At 36.6% G+C, this 19,256-nt stretch overlaps 1 protein-coding gene across 1 annotated transcript in view; it reads right to left on the reverse strand.

Moving 5' to 3' along the window:
* Positions 1-19,256, reverse strand: part of Fstl5 (follistatin like 5) — a 410,609-nt gene that overhangs the window by 22,129 nt on the left and 369,224 nt on the right. Inside the window, exons 14-15 of the mRNA XM_041659533.1 lie at positions 18,269-18,376; positions 13,187-13,311 (exon numbers count right to left, since the gene is read on the reverse strand). Of these exons, the coding sequence (XP_041515467.1) occupies positions 13,187-13,311; positions 18,269-18,376 (233 nt within the window). The remainder of the gene's footprint in view (positions 1-13,186; positions 13,312-18,268; positions 18,377-19,256) is intronic.

Genomic DNA, 19,256 nt, shown 5'->3' on the forward strand with positions numbered 1-19,256 from the left:
TGTTACCCAGTGAAAAATTAAGGATATTTAGGACTCTTGAAGCTTCTACAGTGAAAAGTGTTGATAAGTAAAATTGAACTGATGATTTGTCTATGCTGAGCCTTGTATTGTCTTGTATGACATATAGTTTGTGTATACACAGTCTTTCCTACACACAAGGATTAAGTATAACAATAACAAGGCACCATGCATAGTGATTTTAGTTAATAAAGTTTGCTGGTCATTGCATATCAATCAAGTTTATTTTAATGTTGTACCCTTACAACCTTAATATCTGAAAACTTAAATACAAAAGCATTTGATAGGAAGTACAATATAGCAAATTCTGCAAAGACATTGGCATATTTTTGACTAAGCAATTAGAATAAGCATTTAGGTTCTGAAATTGTTCCATCAGTTATATGTACAGAAGAAATGTTGAAAGATACTTTGTAAATGACAGACACAATTTTATGGGTTTTTAACAAACAGTAACTTTGGTTTGCAGAAATGAATAATGGTCGTGCAGTGCCCAAACTATTCTGAGTCATCTCTGTGAAGCATCTTCGATCCTCTCCAGGCTGAGGTCATGATTCACATAAAAGGACTGATTTAACTAAAGATAAATACGTTAATGTTTTGGAGTTAATTAAAAATGGAGAGCTTTTATTCAAGTTTCTGGACATGCACTCTCTAATACCTTCACATGCTCATCTTTGCATTCTGTAATTCTTCAAGAATCATGGTAGGGAGAACTGCTGGTGCCACATCTCTGAATTTTCTGCCATGAACGTGCCTCATCTCAATGACAATTGCTACACTTATGTGATGCCTCAGGATGTAGCTTGATTTTAGACTCCTACTAGTTCAAGAGGAAATGAGGGATACTCTGCATTAAAACACATATGTAATTAAGTTTAATTCTATATCAAAACACTCCATTTATAGGGATAATCCTTTACAGATTTTATTCTGCATGCCAAAAAATGAAATATTTTAGAAATGTTTCAATTCCTAGCCTTCACACTGGGGCTCACGATGGTCTGTAGCTCCAGTTCCAGGCAATCTGATGAGCTTTTAGGCTCACATATGGTATACACCCATAAAGGCAGCTAACGTAACTCCCTGCACACACAATGTACTAAATTTTAATTGAGATATTTAGCCAAGTCAGAATAATCACAATTATTCATTCTTTTTTCTTCCTTGCCTTTTTCATTTTCCTTTTTCTCTTTGTTGCTGTTTCCTCATCTAGTCCAGGATTAACACCCAGGGTTGTGTGCACGCCACACAAGCGTTCTACCACTCATATTTACTAAGGCTCCAGCTCTCTTTTTGGCTGTTTCCCTCTATATTATCATCTCTATGTTTATTCCTCTTTCTCCCCCACCTCTCACTCTTCCTCCTCTTCCTTCTCCACCATTTTTTATCCTACCTTTCTTTGTCTTCTTCCTCTGTTTTCTCATGCTTCTTTCTGGGTATGGGCTGGATGCCTGCATGCCATTGCAAGCTATCTTCAAACCCATTAATCACCAATTCTAGCTTTCCAGAGAGATATTACTTGCCTCAATGACCTCCCAAGATATTAATTCATATAGAAAAATGAAAAAGGTTGCACATTGCAGAAAAATATTAAAATTGCTTGCAAGTAAGTCTTTAGTATATTTTATCATTTCATTATACTCTGAATTTGTAATATCTGTCAGGCAATGAGCTTCATATATTTATATGAGGATGTGAGATGTCTTAATGGATAAAAATCCAACTTCTACAAGTTGTCTTCTAATTTTCACAATTATACATGTCCCCCCAAACAAACAATATGTCAAAATTGAAAGATTTAAAAAGGCTTGAGAGAAGGCTCATTGGTAAATGCACTTAGTACCAAGACTGAAAATATACTGCAATCCCTCTGACTCACATGATAGATGGAAAGAAATGATCCCTACAAATTATCTTCTTACAGCCACATAATTAATAATATTTGCATGTGTAGACATACACCATAATTAAATAAATATAAAATTAAATATATACATACTATATATACTTGTGTGTGTGTGTGTGAATAATTAGTGTGTGTAAAATACCACACTGTCATGAGAGTTATACAGAATTACAGTTCAACACCAACATGAGGTTTGGAATAAATTCCACAGGTAAAACTATTCCTGGAGAGATACTCAAGCATAAAAGCCTGTCATCAACTAGTCACAACAAGCATATTTTTGGAAGTAGATGAACAGAAGTAAAGGGAGTGTCATTTAGAAGATAAAATAACAGCAACAACTCAGTCACAAATGGTCTTAAAACCATTGAAAGCATTTTTTACACACTATCCTGTAAATGCCTCCATTTCCAGTTGTCATTCCCCACCCCCACCCCCCCAACTGATGCTTCTTGCTCCTAGTTCCACCTGCTCCTGTTCTACCAGCAAAATATATGCCATTTCCTCTTCCCAGGGATATCCATGTGTCTCCACTAGAGCCCTCCTCTTTGGGTCTGTAGATTGTAGCTTGATTATCATTTCCTCAACAGCTATTTAACACTTATCTCACAGTCACTGATACTATTATAAAATCAGAGCTAATAATATGGTTCTAAATGTAATTATAAGTGATAAAGAAAAAAGAAAACCTGGTCATATATGTTGGTGAAGAGATGCACTGATATTTGGGCATCTTGTACAAGTGGAAAAATGAGTTGGAAGGTAGATTGTACTCAGGGAAACAAATTGCCAAGAGTTGATATGGTGACAAAAATGTCACATGAGGTTGTCAATTAGTGTGAGGAAGCAAAGAGTGGTTTAGATAACAATTAAGAAGAAATGAGAGGTATACTTGATGTGGAGAATCGAGATGTTCTAAGAGAAGATTCTTTCCTTTACCTTTCTAAAGAGGTTGGTGAAGGAGCAGTATCCTTAGAGGACTCTATGCAAACCCAAGAAAGGCAAACAATTTTACCACACGTGTTCACAGGCATCCAGGTGGTTTAGAGGCAGCTGAGTGCTTCTGAAGGCAAGCATGAATAACAATGACCCTGAAAGCCCGAAACGTGTGTAAGAATATTTAATTAAAACAGTTGACTATAAAATACATGATTTTAACCACCAGAAATGATTCTCTGCTCTGGTATGGTGATTTGAGGTTACCTCCATTTATCTGCAAGTGGGCCAGAGCAGTACTCTTTTCTGCCTTATGTATTTAATGTCCTGGAGAGATAATCACAACTGCCACTCAGCAGCAGGTGAGAATCTCATTATACTAAATCGTGAATGATAGAAATGAAAATCCAACTTTATCCATCCTTTATGTGTTGTTTTTTAATTTACACCTTTATCTCTTGCTGATGACGTCTTTAGAAGGCAATCTAATTAGCTTCTCGTAGAGCTACAAAATAGAGTGTTTGCCATGCCTCATGATGAAAGTATTCCTGAAGGGTTAGGAAGCATGAGGGGTTATAGTTTTTTAGTTATATAATTCCTAAATATAATTGACAGTATACTTGACTTAGATCAAAGTATATCATTTATGTATAAAATGGAATTAATAATCTCAGTTCTGTTTAATGATTAAACTTTAAATGCTTGATTTTTAGACTAATTATCACATCTGAAGCAATACTGTGAAAGAGACTATGTACACTGCTATAATAGATGGAAAATAAAAGTCTATGAATTCCAAATTTTCCAGATTCTTAAAGTCAACTTGTGTCTTCTCTGAAATTCATGCTAGTCATTGGGTCTAAGTGAGAACAAATATGAATATCCATAGATTTTTTGTTTGTTTGTTTTGTTTTTTTTTTTTTTTTTTTGAGACAGGGTTTCTCTGTAGCTTTGGTGCCTGTCCCGGAACTAGCTCTTGTAGACCAAGCTGGCCTCGAACTCTCAGAGATCCACCTGCCTCTGCCTCCCGAGTGCTGGGATTAAAGACATGTGCCACCAGCCCGTAAATTAAGCTTTTGTTTTATAGATCTGTCATTTAGTTGCCATACAATGCTGAGTATACTGTTTATTTTCTTTGAGAGTTAGTCCCTATTTTATGAAATGAAATGATTCTGGTGGTTTTAATGAAGAAAGACTGAAAACACAAAGAGTATAAGTTTGCTTGGCAGATTAGCCTACAACACCAAATAATTAGGATATATGACACCTGTTCTACATGAAAACCTGATGATGTCCTACATTTATACATGTAAACACAGACAAAAAGTATACCCACAGTATGCTTTGAAACAAACTAAAACTTGAAGATTTTTATTTCTCAAAAATCAAGTCATTTATGCACCAATTGATGGTGAATGCTAGCATTCTCTGGATTAAGAACTGTATATCTCCTAGCTGAGAACATTTTCTGAGGATGCAGAGTGAAGATGAGAGGTTTCTGTCCTCAGAAACATCAAGCCTTTGAAGAAGCAGGTAAAGCCAACTTGGATCACTGCAGTCACAGAAACCTGTAAGATGATCTGCAGGTCACCTAGTCATGCGATGCCCATTACTTATTTTTTCTTATGTGTGGAAAGAGAATGTCCATAATGTTCCACACCAATGACAATGAACATATTGTGTTGAGCATGGATGAAGTTCCTAATGAACATCTACAATACTGCCAAGATGTTTATTTTCATAAAAATAAATGCCCTCTTCAGAACTTTCTCTATCTCACAGTCTGTGTTACTTTCATTTATCCTGAGTGCCCAATGAGAATAGTATCACATATCTGTAATTATTGATCCTTATTTTTTTCACATCTTCAGAAAATCTCCAACAACCTTGTTCTCCAGCTGAATGGGGTTCCACTTTATTCCCTTATGGCATTCTGAGTTTCTGAAAAACATTTACCCCCTCTGCCAAGATGGGTACTCTCATAAAAACACAAGTATGCCTCAGGACTTTCTAGATATCCCATTTCAGTGACTATTTTGGAGATTCGTGTTCTTGACACATTTTCTTCTCAGCCTCAAGGAAACAAAAAAGTCTCCATCAAAACTTTATCTTAACTCACTAATGACTTTTTACCTCAAAGGCTCTGAGGTGAATTACTATAGGATCAGTGTACAGTTTTAGACCTGAGGATATGTTGTGCAGTGCAGAATGCAGAAGTAACTGTGAGCAATGATTTTGCATTTTTGGTGCACCTTGACTTTCTGTTTAAACTGAATAGCTTGTTTTGAGAGTGTTTAAACATTTATATTCCTAATCCTGATTAATTAATACATAAATGTTTGTTATTTGATAACTTTAGTATTGATATTAAGAAAAATAATCCAGCATTTGTCAGAATTCTCCCATGTCATCATTGTTATACACCTAAATATCTCTAATCAGAGATAAGACACTTGGGGAAAATGCAACTTGCTTTCTCTAATTCCAATATTAAACCCTTAATTAAAATTAATAAATGAACACGGTTTCTCAAGCTTTATAGATTTATTCCTAGTGTTGTTGCTGCTGCTGCTAGAACCCAGGGCTTTATATTTACTAAGAATCTCCTACCTCAGAGCTCAAACCCCAAATGCTTTATACAGATTGTGTGATAAATCTTCCCAATGTCAATTACCGAAGCCATTTCATTCATTGTCTTACAATTTGATATATTTCCTTTTATGAAAATAAATTTCATATTTTGCAGAAATATTAGCCATAAGCTGATAGAGTTATGACTTACTTATAAGCCTAATCTATCATTTCTTATTTCATAAACTGAGTTGATTTGAAATAAAAACTGAGAAACCAGTGAAATATTTACTTCAGTATATTTAGCTTTGAACAAGGGGAAAAAATCTTTGCAGAGTAGATATCTCCTAGGGAGTTTTTAGAATTGAATGAGAGATATAAATCTCAAACAAGCAATCTAGAATATTGATAATGAAATCAACCTGAATTTTAAAAAAAGTAAGATTCTCTAAGGCTTAGAAGAACTATAGAATATTCCCAGTGTTCCAGGTTTTGTCCAATCACAAATTTTTATCATAATCTAAATGAAATAGGAATAGAAACTTTATCCAGAAACTAATGGAAACAGATGTGTTAGATTCACAGCTAAACACTGGGTTGAGTTCCCAAAATCCAGTCAAAGAGAGGGAGGATCAATAATATGAGCAAAGGGGTCAAGACCATGATGGGGTTACTTACTGAAACAGTTTACCTGAGCTAATGGGAGCTCACTCCTGATGAACTGACAGTGGAGAACCAGCATAGGAGCAAACTGGACCCCCTCTGAATCCGGGTGACAGTTCTATGATGTGAGATCCCCTCTGTATGCTGTGAATACCATTGGCTACTATAGAAACTGGCTTGGCCTAATAGGGCAGAGGAGAGCTAAGTTGGAAAGAATCCCTGGAGCCCCTGGAGATAGATACTGGAACTTTAGACAGCTAGCCATTTGGCAATACACAGACTAATGGAAATAGGTTAAATTAAGATGTAAGAGTTAGCCAATAAAAAGTTAGAGCTAATGGGCTAAATAGTGATTTAATTAATATAGTTTCTATGTGGTTATTTTGGTTCTGGGCAGCCGGGAGTGAACAAGCAGCTCTTGTCTCCCAACAGAGCTAGGCAGGGAAAACTAAACTGAATGCTGGCAGAAAGAAGAGCGGAGTCCAGAGAAGCCATGGAGTTGCTGCCAGAAAAAGACATGTTGAAACCTTGCTAGTAGGCCACGAGCCTCATAGTGAAACATAAAATAATGGAAATGAGCTAAATTAAGATGTAAAATGTATTCTTGATAAAATGTGCTTTCTAATTTTCTAACAGAAATTAGAAAAGCAGTTGTGGATTTTTACGAGTCTTATAGATTAGGGACCAAGACAAAGAAAACCAGTGACTTCATAGACATTGGTTATAATTTAAAAGACACTAAGAAAAGTTCCAGAGATAGTATGCCTCTATGGATGGTTGCACTCTTGAGTTAACTCCAGTGACCCAAATATGCTCAATACTGGCTGCCACCTGCAGTGTTACATAGATAATTCCCGCTGGCCATTCCCTTCCCTGTTTTATACTTAAAGTCACAGAGAAATGTCCAGTAGACTAACGTCATGACTTAGCCCACCATACTTCTTTTCCTGAAAATCTCTGTGCTAATCAGATGTTCAGACAACTATTTTTTCCATAAAAATATACTGAGTATTAATTACCATAGCCACTGTGGGAGATACTATAATGAAAAATTCATTATTCTAATTGTTAGTGACAATTTGGTTTAAAAACATGTACTGAGAAACGTTATGAGACAAAGGTCCTCCAAAATGACATTAAGTACCTTTGTGTGGGGCATTTACTGCTGGGCATAGGGACTGCCTCTAAGAGTGGTTTGATTTTTCAGTGAAACCTTGGAGAAAACTAAGTATCCATTTGGGAGTACTTATTCATTTTTGATAGCTTCTTGGTTAGGGATGATTAGAAAGTGTGTTCACTTTCTCCATTGAACAACAACAATGAAATCTGTCAGAAAAGATTAATTAAAAACTCTTTAATGGAGTTGCTGGCTGCATATTTCAAACATTTGGAGCACTAAACATTGTTTTGTTCTGTTTTAAATTGGACTAAAGTATAATTGAGAGAGTCCTGGAATTGTAGGGAATTACTAGGCAGGGGAGAGATAGAACATTGTAACTAAAGAAGTAATAAAAAGTGTGTGTGTGTGTGTGTGTGTGCATGTCCATGTGTGTGCATGTGTGCATGCCTGTCTGTCTTTCACATATACACAGAGTTTAAGTGTTCACATACATAGCATCACTGAACTACAGAAAGTTGAAAATAGTGTTGAAAAAGTATATGCAGTGATCATTAAAAGTAGCAGACTGAAATCATAGGTCAAAGCATAAGGGTAACATGCTTCTGTGTTTGGAAAAAAGGATGTCACTACTATTCATAACATCATGGGAGCTTCTGGAAAAGTATACTTGTTCAGGTTATTGCCTGAAGGACTCCAAGTCAAGGTAGCCCCTAAATGCTTGCACACTATTGTTTATTGCTATACTAAACACCTTAAGTAGAAAGTGGAAACTGTCTATGAGTACAGTGATATAAATAAAGAAAATGTGAAACATATACACAATGAAAATTTCAGATAAAAATGAAAAAAATGAAATTTTCAAGAAAATAAATTAAAAGTTACGTCAAATGAAATAAACCAGACAGGGAAGATTGCATATTTTCCATCATGTGTAGACTCCAGATTTGTGTGTGTGTGTGTGTGTGTGCGCACGCATTTTTATTTGTGCATGTATGCATATGTGTATAGGCATATGTGTGTGGGGAGTGTAAATCATAAAACTAGAAGGGAATGCAGGAGCAGGAGGAAGTGAACTTAAGTAGTGGTGGAGATGGTAGTGACCTAAGGATGTAGGGGAGCTATTTTTTGTGAGAAAGGGACCAAATAAGGGAGATGAGTGGACAGACCAGGCAACACAAGCTCATTAGAACCAAGTATAAGGGTACACATGGACAAAATGCTTACAGGAAGTCAACTGTTGTTTATGGTAAATTTATAAGTTAATTTAAAAAAGAAATAAAATAAAGTTATCCAATATTTACAAATTACATGCTTTGAACACACAAACACAATCCCTCTATAAAAAATACTGGAAGTTTTGCTAAGAAAAAATTGAAGATGTAGGTGTGTGTTAAACATATATGTATGTATGTACCATTTTATTAAACAATTTACAAATTGCTTGGCCTTGGGTGTGATGAGCTCACTGACAGGTCCTGTCAATTTAAAGCTGACTTCTGGTTGAGCTGCAGAGATGGAATAAAGAAGTATTCTGAACTGGTAATATCTTAATATTCATTTTGAGAGTGTACAGGGTTTGGTGATTTACTTCCTTTAGACACATTTTTGTTTAGCTTTTGTTGTCTTATTTCTCTGTATGAGTTGATTAGCTTGTAAGCATCAATGAAATAAAATTATTGCACTGAATTGAGGTTTTCTTATGAGATTTGCATTTAAAAATAATTTTGCATTCCTTTTTTCTTTCTGTTCTTTGGTCTATTTTGTTTTTTCTGTTGTATGTTTGTTAATTTGCCTGTTTGTTCTTGAAACATAGTTTCACTACCTAGCCCTAGTAGGCCTGGAAATCTTGTAAACAAGGCTGGCCTTGAACTCACAGAGGTCTACTTGCTTTTGCTTCAAGAATGCTAATATTAAAGGCTATAATACTACCCCTTGAATTGCCGCCCATCATTAGGAGACAGAACTTTCATCCAATGCTCTTGAACAACATATCTTCTCCATTACTTTTGTGAGAAGATTTCAAATGCCAGCAGCCAACTTTAGTGGGAACATTGTGACTCTGCACCCCTGCTCTGTCTCTGACAAGAAAATGCTTTACTGATCTATGTCTCAGCATACACACGTACGCACGTGCATCTTTCTCTCTATATATATAATTTTGCTCCAACATTTTTCATAGAAATGAAGGGGAATGATGTACTTTAACTTCCACAGAATGTTTATTTTCCCTGCAGGAGAAATATTTTCTCCTTGGAGGAGTTTTAAAGGAACATATATCAAACCCAACGTCCTCTTAACCATTTCTTTGCTCTAATTGATAACAGGAAACGTGCACTGTTGACACTCTCAGACAGCAGGAACTCTTTCTTTCTCCTGCTTCTCACTTTATATTGTTGCTGTGTCCGCTGCTATGAAGTGCTGACACTGGGCTGGGTTAGGGCTGTGGCCCATCTGAGAATTCACACGTCTTTAAGGTCTTATTGACTGATTGTTCCTCAAACATTCCTATGTACACAATCATAAAGGAATGCCTACCAACTTGCCTTGTTCTTTCCAAACTGAAGGGTCAACCAGACTGAGGAATTCAGTCCAGAAGAGCATCATACTGTAATAAAGAGTGAGAAATGGGGGCAAATGAGAAAAACCTTTCCAGATGAGCGACAGTGTGTATTTGCTTTCTGTGCTCCGTGTGTCTTGTTCAGAGCAATGTAATCACATGGAAATTGAATTCTCAATATTCTGGTTTAATCTGTGCTTATTTTAAGAACCCCTCAGTAAAATATGCAACTCGATCATTGATCAAAGAAGGACACCTGTGCCTGGGCACATACACATTAAAACATTGCATGAAGAAGGATATGAGAAAAGGGAGGAAAGTAGTACTGCTGCTTCTACCAATCCTTACAGGACTGGTCTTTGATTTAGATACATAATAACATTCTAACTTTCTTGTAACTTGTAGGAATATCCCCTGTCACCTGACATCATTTTATTTAGCATAGTGGGATAAAAATTTCTACTTGCACTCTATCTAATATGGAAAACTAAAAGAAAAGAAAGCCTCAGAAAGAGCCTGAGGATTTCAAGAACTTTTTTTGATACGTTTAAATAAACTCTCTGAATTTTATGAAGTTTAATATCTTTTGTAAACAATATTGATAAAAATCTAGTATAATAAGTGACATCATTACGGTATTTAGTCATGTGCATTTAAATTTTGTAACACGATATATTGTATTATAGATATAAAAAGTATTCAGGCATATACATGCACACAAAGAGTTATGTACATATGTACGCCACATGTGTCCATACGTATCACAAAACAGAAAATTTGATGATTCTTAAAATTCAAACCTATGAGTGTGTATTTCACTATATAAATTAAAAGGAATAACAATACAAGGATATAATATTGAAGTCCTTTTGGAGTCAAACAATCATATTCATTTTGGTATTTTGAATTCTTTCATCTTGACCTACCTTAGAGTCAAGAATAAATATGCCTAAAGATTATATTTACAGAAACAAAATAGGTGGTGAAGATATAGGGGAGGGGTTAAATATATGAATGAAGCCAGAGCAAGAAATATATAGACTTTTAGCATAATTACAACCAACCACAAAGTAATGCTGTTTACCTATGTCAGTCATGAATTGTCCAGACAGCCATCACTGGACAAAGGATTACTCAAGCAATATTTCGTATCAGTCTTTAGAATGAAATAAATTGTATGCTGCAACACAGTGACAATAGTGTTGCTAGGGACAGGAGTTGCATCTCCATATGCAGAAAAACAAAGTCTGACGGGATTCTTATAAATTGGTCACCTGAACTTGACGAGGAAAAAAGCAGAAGCCAGTGTCAGAAACTACCAACACCTACAAGGACGATGACTGGCAAGAACAAACAGTGTTGCAGTGACCAGTAGGTGAGCCAACGCCAGCAGCTAACAAAGCAAGTAAGAACACAGCAAGAATATGGGAAGAGAGACTTCATCCCTGCTTAACAAAGCAAGAATACGGGAAGAGAGACTTCATCCCTGCTCTCTGGGCTGAGCAGTGGATAGGCAGCCTGTGATCATCTTTTTGACTATACCAAAGGGCATTCACAGAAAGCAAGACTCCACATCGACTGGCCCAAGGCATGCATGGAGAATTAACTCCAGCTGCATAAACTACCTTAGTTTTTCCCCCCACTTTCTGCCATAAGTCCTGTGGAAAGCCACAAGAAAAGAAGCTTAACATTACAATCCTTTCCTTGGGACTTGACCCAGTCTTGGGAGTTTCTGCCATTATTCTCCATTTCCACACAATCCATGCGGCCTGGATGTTATGTGACATGGAGAAACCCAGTATGTCTGAAAGATAGCTCTTCCCCACGCCCAATCATAGGACATGTGTCACTTTCCTCCGTCCCTTGACAAACATAAATTAAACATCCCTCATTTCTGACATTAAGAATATAAGGTCCTGACTCTGGCCCAGGTGTGTTCCAGACGTTATGATATCAATTATAGGAATTAAAGATGATGCAATCTGGGAATAAAGAAGATTAACGACAGGCCAGGGCAGAGGAAGAAAGTCAATATTCATCAAATACTCATTATGTGCCAGGCGCTATTCTCGAAGACGTGGAAGTGTATTTGAAACACAAAGTGAGGAAGCACTGTCAAATTATGAATACACAGTTCACAGAAATCCAGTCCCAACACATTCACACACACACGGGAAATTCACTTGACAATTTACTCCACAAAACTGGTAAAACAAATCATGTTAAATCCCACGGTGCTTCAAGCATGGAATAAATTCTAGTTGTTTTAAAGAAACAGTATATAAACAATTTAATTTGTGAAACAGGAACCATATTTTTGTTGTTGTTGTTATTGATCATCATTATTGCAACAGTTAGAACAATTACTTTGAGCTGAAATATAGGAAATTTGATGATCATCTCTGTTCAGTAAAATTAGGTTCTACGTGGAGATAGGATTGTTATAGTTAATGTTCATTCTCCATTACTTCAATTTCTTACAGAGTACAGACTCGGTAGCCATGTATGTCAGTATACAGTCCTAAGGGAATATAAATGCTAAAGCATTAGAAGGATCATCAATCACAACTTTAAATTCATTTCAATAATGCACAGCAACGAAATTAAATTACGTCTCCGGTTGGAGATAATATTTGTTTGTCTTTCTGATTATCATCAGCCCTCATAGTCTGCCATGTAGAAATCCTTCTGAGGCTAAAACCACAATTTTCAGGCAATATGTCAACTAGGCACAGTAATTCAGAATGGCTCAAAAGGCTGATGTGAATGCTGTCTGCACAGGCAAGCATTTCAACCGCTGCTGTGGGGCCTGGTTCAGATACCATTCTTTGAGTGAGTATTACCTACACACCTTGTATATAATTGGACTGAGAGAAAAAAGTACCCCTTAGAAAGATTATGCTTCAAACATTCTGTATGAACTTATTGTACTTCCGAATGGGATTTCATATTGATCTCAACATAAGCCAACACTGTGGTATCATCAGATACACTGAACAGACATCTGAACCTGTGGTTCTTCCTTGTGTCACATGACAACACATGTTCTCTCCATTTGAGAATTAATTCATTCATCGGAATGATTTCATTTTTTTTCAGGAAATATGGAAATCTTATAAGATCATAGGGGGGAAACTAATAACAATTTAGGAAAGTATCAGAGTTAAATTGATTCAAATAACAAAATACACTTTTGTTGTTAGAAGTTTGTTCATTAGACATGAAAAGAAATTCATGGCGGTAAGTTCACCACTAATCCTGATAAATTGCATAAGCACATATGAGAAGGTAAAAATCACATGTGACTATTACTTGCACTTGCTTTATAAATAAACTGATTTTTGATTTTTTGTGCTTTTTATTAAGATTAGAGAGGAAACTTTAAAAACAGGCCATTCATCTTAGCACTTACCTCACATGGGTGATAATAAGTGTCGTGGTGGGGATGAAAAAATCATCCACTCGGTCAAACTGCTTTCCAACTGGCTGTGTGTGGATGGTGTGGTGTGGTACATTCCCACTGGCCAAGGTTATCACCTAAACGCAATACATCAGGTTTAGACTGAAGAAATGTAGAATATGAGGCTTAATTTTCGTCAAGCTAAATACGATTGTATGAATAAATTGCTTTTCTTTTGAGAGTTGGTACCTTAGTAGCAAATTGTGATCCATAATATGTAGCTTTTTTGTTTGCTTGTTTTTGAGACACCGTTTCTCTGTGGTTTTTGGAGCCTGTCCTGGAACTAGCTCTTGTAGACCAGGCTGGCCTCGAACTCACAGAGATCTGCTTGCCTCTGCCTCCCAAGTGCTGGAATTAAAGGTGTGTGCCACCACTGCCCAGATATGTAGCTAATTTTTGAGAGTAAACATTCTACAAAGAAATATTATAGCATATAACTTTTGCACAAGGCAGACACCAAAGAACTTAACATTCTCAGAACAGCTCTGATTACCAAGAGACACCAGATAACAAATACACGTATGCAACCTGTGCATTGCAGAAGCTATGAAAATAGTAAAATAAACACACATATAAAAAGAATTACTGTAGCATACTTCTTCGATAGAGCAAAGATAGCAATAAGACCATGAAAACAAGAACAAAACATGGCATCACTTTAATGTTTGAAAACCTTAAAATAAACAAAATTTTGTTTTAAAAATTTTTACTCATTTTAAAAATTTATTTATTTGTGTGTATGTGCAAGGTTAGGTGTGTGCTCATATTCATGTGTGTGCTAGATGCCACAAATATGAGAAGGAGAGGGCAATGTTGAAGGGGCAGTTCTACATAAAATACGATTATATTTAAAGTATTTTATCTTCATATTCTACAATGTATCAAGTTTTGGAGTCCCCTTTATTCTTCCTGTATCTTGTCAGTGTTGAAAGAAACAATTATTTAATTAAAATTCTGTTCAAATAATGAGTATGCAAAGGGCTAGGCAACTACGACACAATTGAAATTCTGTGGAGAATCACAAATTTGTATGACAGCTCATGAGCATTCTTAATAGTAAAAATTATCAAAAATAATTTTCCTGAAAATTTATCAAAAATGTATAGGTCAAAAATAGCTTGAAAATATAAAATTAATACAGAGTGTTTCCTATTATTGAGCGAAAGCTGTTGCACCTTCCTGTGTGAATGGGTGCCTGTGTAAGCATTGTGCTGTATGTAGCAAAGACTCCTCAGCCTTCAGAGCCCAGTCCTGGCTTTCACCAGCAGGCTCTGTAATTGACATGATGCAAAACACAAGTGTTACCATGAGGGCCTGCCCACTGTTTCGATTATAACTTTAATTTCTCAGAAGAACCGTTCATCCCACCTTTCACACATCTGAAATCCTATGTCCTTTTCACATGATTCATAAAAATCCTACTGAGTGATAGATTTCCATGATTATTGGACATTTCTGAAAAGTCATGGCTTTCTTAGGAAAGGGCACTGGTAAGCCACTCAAGGAATGATGACCTGATATATGTGCTTGGGAGCTTTTAAGGGTTAATTGATCTCAAGATACTAGCATTTGGTCTCATGAGAGCCAAGACGTGACATTCCAAAGTCTGTCTGTCTGTCTGTCTCTATGTCTGTCTGTCTGTCTATCTATCTATCTATCTATCTATCTACCTACCTACCTTCTACCCATCTATCATCTGTCTATTTGTATATCAACTCAGCCAGCATAATCTATCTTTTTATACATATATGTGTGTGTATATATATATTACATATATATATATATATATATAATCTTTCTGCAATCTAAATATCTCCAATCAGCTTATCTTTATATGAAAATAAAATTTTCTTATATAAACTACTGTGATAGAAACTTTCCTTATTCTTACTTTCTTCCTTTTATTTTATGTTTTCAGATATGGTCTAATTTCTACTTAGAAATTTGTTTTAAAATCACTATATTTATGACGTTTTATTACATATTCAGAGAAAGACAAAGACGTCATTTTTCATTGACCAAATATTGTGCATAAAATTACTTAGGATGTCTACAAAATCTTAGAGGCAGTGGTCGGTATAATATTTAAGGTTTTAAATAAAAACTTTTGTCACCATTTCAAAACCTGTTGTTTTAGTCATCTGAGGAGCTAAACTAAAAGAGAAATGAAGTAATTGATTAAAACAAAAACCACATGACAAACAGCAACAAAAAATACATTAAAAACACTTGCTCCTATTTTTTAAAAAGTATTCAAGCTTGTAAAAGTAATTCTTAAGTTTTAAAACCAATTAAAACAATAGCATTAAAATATTTTGTAGGCACATATATATACATATATAACATACAAATATATATATATATTATTTTATATGTATGATATTTTGCTGTCATGCATGTACGTGCTCGAAGTACACAAATAGGCCAAAAGAGGGAATCAGGTTGCCTGGGACTAGAGTTGCAAATGGTATAGAGTAGCCATGTTGGTGCTGGAAACAGAGCATATATCCTTTGGGAGAAGAGTCAGAGCTATTAACCATCCCAAAAATACATAATTTTATAGCCACACATGTTGGACATGTTGGGTTGTTTTGTATTGTCAAGATTAGACTTAAATAGCAAATCTCCAATAATTAGTACTATTTCCTTGTCTGACCATATATCACTTTTGCAGTCTTCCACTCTGAAGGGTGCCGTGGTATTGTTCAGTCTTCATCCTGATGTCAGATTCCCCTCTGTATGCTGTGATTACCATTAATGAATAAAGAAAACTGGCTTGGGCTGATAGGGAAGTGATGGAGGAAGGTCATTGGCTAATAAAGGAACTGCCTTGGCCCATTTTATTGGTTAGAAGATAGGTGGGAGGTGTAAACAGAACAGAACGCTGGGAGGAAGAGGAAGTGAGGTCAGACTACACAGCTCTCCTCTCGGGAGCAGACGCCTGAGAGAGACGCCATGCCCCGCTCCCGGGATGAAGCTCTGACCCAGGATGGACTAGGCTAGAATCTCCCCGGTAAGCGCACCTAGGGGTGCTACACACAGATGATTAGAAATGGGCTAAATTAATATGTGAGAATTAGCCTAGAAGAGAATGGGCCAAGCAGTGATTAAATGAATACAGTTTCCGTGTAATTATTTCGGGCATAAGCTAGCCGAGCAGGGGCTGGGGTGTTGGGGACGCAGCCCTGTCGCCCTTATTACTACAGGGAAGAATAGACATAGGCAGGGAAACCTAAACTGAATGCTGGAAGAAAAAAGGGCTTAGTCAAAGAGACACCATGTAGCCCCACTGGAGACAGACGCCGGAACTTTAGCTGGAAAGCCACAGCCACATGGCCGTACACAGATTAATAGAAACTGGTTAAATTAATATGTAAGAGTGAGCCAATAAGAAGCTAGAGCTAGTGGACCAATCAGTGATTTAATTAATATAGTTTTTGTGTGATTATTTCAGCGCTAAGTGGCCGGGAAGCAATAAGCTGCTTTCTTTTCCTACACCCTCCCTATGATAAAGAGAGAGGTTTTACTGGACTTAATGAGATGTGGCAAGAGTGACTGTGAATTCTAGCCCAAATGCTAAGTAAGTCCCCTTGAGCTTCCACTCTTGTCTTCTGAAAGTGCTGGACTGGGCAGATATCTGGCTTGTGGGCAGGAGCTCAGGAAGAGGCGAAGCAATGGCAGGAGCTCAGGAAGAGGCGAAGCAATGGCAGGAGCTCAGGAAGAGGCGAAGCAAGGGCAGGAGCTCAGGAAGAGGCAAAGCAAGTATTCCAAGGGCATCACTGTGTGTGTGATGGACCTGGAATGAGCCAGTGGGACAGGGGTGACTGGAGCCACATTGGCATATATACATCTCACCTGCATCTAGCCCAAGTGGCTGCTACTTCACAAAAGTAGATAGCTAGTTCAGCTTAAGTCTAGGGTACTCATAGTTTAAAATATAAAGTTTTAGAATGGTTTGAGCTGTAAAATAGGGAACTAAGATAATAAACTGTGTTTCTGACATTTAAAATGTCGTTACTAAATATAAAATGAACTATCTTTATTATAGCTTATTAAATTAATTCATCTCAAGAATTCTAGCATTTGAATAAAATTAGAAAAATACTCAGAAACGTTTAAAAGACTGTTAGTGACAACTACTTGGGAACCAAAATACTGCATCTAACCTACCTTACACATATGCAAAAAGTTCGGTGATTTAGGGCTCTACATTAGCAGCACACTCCAGGTAATGCTGTGTTCGCAGGCAGTGTGAGGAAGTAGTTCACAACAAATTTCCAGCACCCACCTTCTTCTGCTTAACCTTGTCTCTGAAGATCTGAGGGCTGTGGCACAAGGTTACAGTCACCTTATTTCTCTCTTCCTATGCTTCTGTGAAGTCATCACATCAATGACCTCAAAAAGAGACAGTTGTCCCAAGACTAAAACAGCACATCCCCCAATGAGAAGCAAGCCTGAACTCATATTACCAACTCTAGATGCTAAAGATGATAGAACAACCTTTACCTTGGTGGTCAGATTCTATGCTCTCTAGCTCAAGGCCTCACTGAGAGTACTGAAGCAAGGCCACAGTTCAAGTGTGTCCTTACCTGTCTATTAATGGGTGGATGGTTACTGAGGATGTGGCCCAGGTATATCACTAAACCTTCTCTGGAACCCATGCTTTGCTGTGTCATTTGAGGTTCTTGACAGAAATTGCCAGTGCGTTCTTATAGTTCAGAGGTTCTGTTACAGCTACAGCATACAGAGTAAGGTAAATTATAAGGTTTCTTTTTCTAATGGCATTAATTGTTTACTGTCATTCATTTTTACCATATTAATGGAATCTTTAATAAATATTATCTGTGATCATTCTGGTCTACAATAACTGCTTGAGTTTTAGACATTTTGTTTTTTTTTTTTTTGCTCCTATGCATAGACAGCAATTGAACCACAGTTTCCATAAGGAAGAATGTCAGGTATACAGCCATGGACATCTCTGAGATACCTAAAGGTTTAAAAGTCGTCACTTCCTAGACTCTCATGCCATATTACCTGTAGAGTTGGTGATGTCTTCTCCATGCTGCCCCAGCTCAGCACCCAGACCTGGTCATGTGACTTGTCATAGTGTAATTTAACTGGTACAGGATCTGTGCTCACTGCCTGTAATCAAGAACAATTGAAAACAATTGAAAATCGTAACCACTAAGTGGGTCCACAATTTTGGAGAACAATACTGAACTTCATAAACCAAGACAGCCATGGAACAACTTCCTTGACCTATTTTTCATGCCCCTCTTGCTTTGAATGCTATCATGAGAGAATGTCCTTTCATGTTTCCAAGGCTATTTTGACTTGATGAAATACTAAGTTCACGTAGAAATAGGCAATAGTTGAGGAGGTAGCAAGAGAAAAAAAAAGCCCAAATTTTCATTAATGAACTTTAGTTGCATCATACACACACAGAAAAAAAAACACTAGATTCGGCATTATAAAAGCAATTAACTAGTTTTATTACTCATGGGATGGCTATTATTAGATTTACATAGCTACTTTGGACCAAAGACAGATGTTTCATTTAAAATTTTGCATGTGTTAATACATAACTTCATATTGTGAGCAACAAAAGAGATGCTCCTATCAGTGAAATGGTGAAAAAGCAGGAAGGGTCCTTTGGCTTTTTCTTTCCTCTTTTATATTTTAAACTTGATGTATATGTAGTTATAACAGCCTTGTTTGCATGCTGTCTTAAATAGAATAATCATCAGGTCACCAGATTGTTAGAGAAATAGCTTAGTGTAAACAACAGCAACAACCAGGAAAACCTTTTAGATATTTGGTTTTTAATAATATGATAGGACAAATGATGAAGGCTTGGGAATGTTTGCTTATGATCAAGAAGAGATTAACATGGGAATTTCCACTTTGATAGAACTTAGACACTGCTTATGCTGTTATAAAGCCTTTTCTAGCTAATACTTTACATGGATGTACAGCCATCCATAGGGGTAAGAAACCCATGGCTGTCGCATCAGAGGTCATC

This window comes from Microtus oregoni, unplaced genomic scaffold, assembly GCF_018167655.1.
Source record: "Microtus oregoni isolate MIOR12 unplaced genomic scaffold, Mior012 000010F_ref0000083, whole genome shotgun sequence".
NCBI lineage: Eukaryota > Metazoa > Chordata > Mammalia > Rodentia > Cricetidae > Microtus > Microtus oregoni.